Consider the following 3,151-nt stretch of genomic DNA (forward strand, 5'->3'; position numbering starts at 1 on the left):
CCGCCCCCCCCCCCCCCCCCGTCATCGGTAAGTACAGATTCGTCGGGGGATTAAACATTTAAGCCTATATCTAATATTTGCCTGAATAGGACAGGCCTACAAATTATTCGTTTTGACAAAATCACAATCCTTAGGTCAAGATGCCCTGTATAAGCCTGTGGCAGCATATGTATTTTCAAAAAATTGATCAATTATGGGGAGGAGGGTCACTGCCACGCAAAAACCATGGACTTGCACCAATGGGGAACGGAAAGAATCATATAGTCGGTCACTACAACAATTGGTCGGTGGTTCCAGTCTCCAGACAGAATGCCTGCTCAATTAAGGCCTAGAAAAAATATGAATTTAACTTACAATGAAAGCGAACATTCCTAGGAACTCAGAGAAAAATTTTCTGGAACATCGCCATTTACAGCAAGAAGTACTGTAAATTTTCCTACTGTATTTCTCGTACCACAAAGCCATTTTAGTAGTTAGCCCGAAAAACCTATCGCCTCTTCTTAAGGGTAGGAAATTTTGTGAACAGGATTTTTATCTTGCAATTTGGCTGGTGCTGTACTTGACCTTGTCTGTCGAGGGGCGTGGTTTCATAGTTTTCATCAAATAAGTTTGATCACTCAGACGTCGTGTTATCGCCGTTTTTATTTGACCCGTGATTCAGTAGTTCTGTGCATGGAAGAGCTCGGAAGGGAACATTATAGAATAGGGGTAGGTTTAAGGTTAAGATTAGGGGTGAAAACAGATTAAATTATTTAACATTTCTTAAACTAAGAAAATAATTACAAAAATATTTGTTCGGTATTTACGTTTATAGCTTTGATCTTCTTAATTCAAATTGTATTTACAATTTCAATAAAACGTTTTGACATTAACTTTCAAATTGGTGCGCGAGCTCATTTCTCTTGAATTCACGTTCAACATGGAAGCGGTTGGCGGCGCAGCGGTAACGGTTTGGTTTCAATTCCTCGCTGTGCGTTTCGCTTGTGTCCTTGAGCAGGTACTTTATCTACATTGCTTCTCTCCACCTAAGAGTATAAATAGGTAGGCCTACCCCTGCTGGTGCTACTACGCCAATATATCAGCAACATTTAAGCATGTGGACCCAATGACCAAAGGACAACAAATCGCTTTGTAAACTAACGGAATAGGCGCTATATAAATACTAAAATAACAAATAACTACACTGATAAATAATTACATTTCGTTATATCTATTTTTATATTCCACTTACTTAGATATTTGCTTTCAGTATTTTGTTAATTTTGTTTCATTTTATTATAACTGACCTTTTTTATTTATAATATTGTATCTATGTTAAACTGGATGAGTTAGGTTCACAGACTTTGTGTTATAGTGATTTAGTTCGCTTTTGTGTTCCTACAAACTCATTCAATTTATTGTACTTGTATTTTTTATGTATTCCACCATTGCATTGTACTTTGTTTGTTTGTGTTTTTTTTTTTGTTTTTTTTTTACACCGTCACATTTTGCCACTACAACGTTCAAACTTTCGGCCTAATTATAATATCAGTGAAGCTACAATATAAGAGACACTGAGCGATCAGTGAAATTTCACAAAATTGCTAGATTATCGCTGAATATGTCGGGAAGTTAACGGTAAAAAAATATATAATTTGGGATAAAATAAAGGAACAATACAATCGGACGAGTACAAGAGAAGATATGAACACAAACGTTTGAAATATCAGTAATTTTAGTTGACAGTTTTTACTTTATAGCCACCAATCTTTTCGTTATTCCGAATAGCTCTAGCATAGTACGTCTTAGGTTCCACAGCCCTTCTTTACACGAAGTTGACACTATCTTTGGTAAAAAATAAATAAAATAAAAATTATGTAAAGAAGAGTTGAAAAAACGATCAGAAATTCAGCAAGATACAATGTACAAAAGTAACATTTCCTACTTAGTGTTATTTAGAACCCTAATTACTTTGGGGTATAAGCTATTTTTGTATCTGCCCTTACTGACCTTTAATGATCGAAAACTTCGACCACTGCGCATCAATTGGAACTTCATGGATATATAAATACCGAGTAATTTGAATTCCTCAACAAAGTCAACGGGAAATCATTAATTTATAGGGTATTTTGGATTTAGCTTTTCAAATGTCACTATACATTCAAGTAAAGATTGTTAACTGCTGCACCAGTCGACAACATCTTTAACTTGGTTGGTAATTTTACTCATCATTGTCTTGAATAATTCCTACAATAGTGGTGTCTTCTGCGAACCTAGCTCAGTATGTGGCAGAAGAACGATACACAATCATACAGTGGCGTAGAGCTGCCAGCAATGCAGCCATGGCAAACCACTGTGTCCCAGAGCTATTAGGACGGACCTAGAAACACACATTTAAAAATAAAATAATTTTCAACTCCTCTAAAAAATATTTAGGTTTTTAGATAAGTAATTATTGATTACTGTGTTCACTTCAATTGTTTAATTGCAATTGTTTAAATTTACGTGCCACCATTGTTTATATTAGTTTAACCTTAGTTTAACTGCTTAGGCGCCTCTTGAAATACGGTACGTACTTACGAAGGTTCCGATTGTCATTCCTAGCCTAAACCATTAGGGGTAGTGAGTAAAAAGATAAGAAGCACTTCTTAAGATGCATGTTCTGAAAACATGAATCAGTATATTGTACTCAGTTCTAAAATGTTCATTTTTTAAATTCAAAATACGGCTCCTGAAAATTTGAAACGTCGGAGCTTTCGGTGATTCCCCAATCCCACCAGAGAATACCGTATTCAGTAACGGATGAGACAACTATACACGGAGATAATTATCGAAATGCACGCCATCGTATCGGGATTCAATATTTCGACATTAATATGTCATCATGCAGGAATTGCCTGTTATGTAATGTACAGTCAACCGAACACTGTTGCAGCCAAGCGAATGCTTACTGCTCATGAACCATGTAAATGAAAACAACTACCGAATAGGCTTGCCCTGAAAACAGCAGTGGTTCCAGAAGCAGTGCCGACATAATGTCTGCAGGGGTGGCGCCAGCGGGGGCCGGGGCCTCCGTCGGGGAGATCTTCCCCCCCCCCCCATAGGAAAATAAGCCTTTTGAAACCCCTAAATTGTCAAAATATTCGGGGGCTTCGCCCCTGGACCACTTTCA

At 37.2% G+C, this 3,151-nt stretch overlaps 1 protein-coding gene across 2 annotated transcripts in view; it reads right to left on the reverse strand.

The window, feature by feature from the left end:
• LOC117102925 (aquaporin-7-like) overlaps window positions 1–524 on the reverse strand; it is a 39,355-nt gene extending 38,831 nt beyond the window's left edge. Inside the window, exon 1 of one of the 2 annotated variants that reach the window (XM_033243381.1) lies at window positions 355–524. In XM_033243381.1, the coding sequence (XP_033099272.1) occupies window positions 355–465 (111 nt within the window). In that variant the 5' untranslated portion in view covers window positions 466–524. The remainder of the gene's footprint in view (window positions 1–354) is intronic. The other variant, XM_033243383.1, reaches the window with a different exon arrangement.
• Window positions 525–3,151: the final 2,627 nt, after the last annotated feature.

The sequence above is a fragment of the Anneissia japonica genome, unplaced genomic scaffold (genome assembly GCF_011630105.1).
Source record: "Anneissia japonica isolate Jap-2015-1 unplaced genomic scaffold, ASM1163010v1 scaffold285010_len649756_cov215, whole genome shotgun sequence".
Classification (NCBI taxonomy): Eukaryota; Metazoa; Echinodermata; class Crinoidea; order Comatulida; family Comatulidae; genus Anneissia; species Anneissia japonica.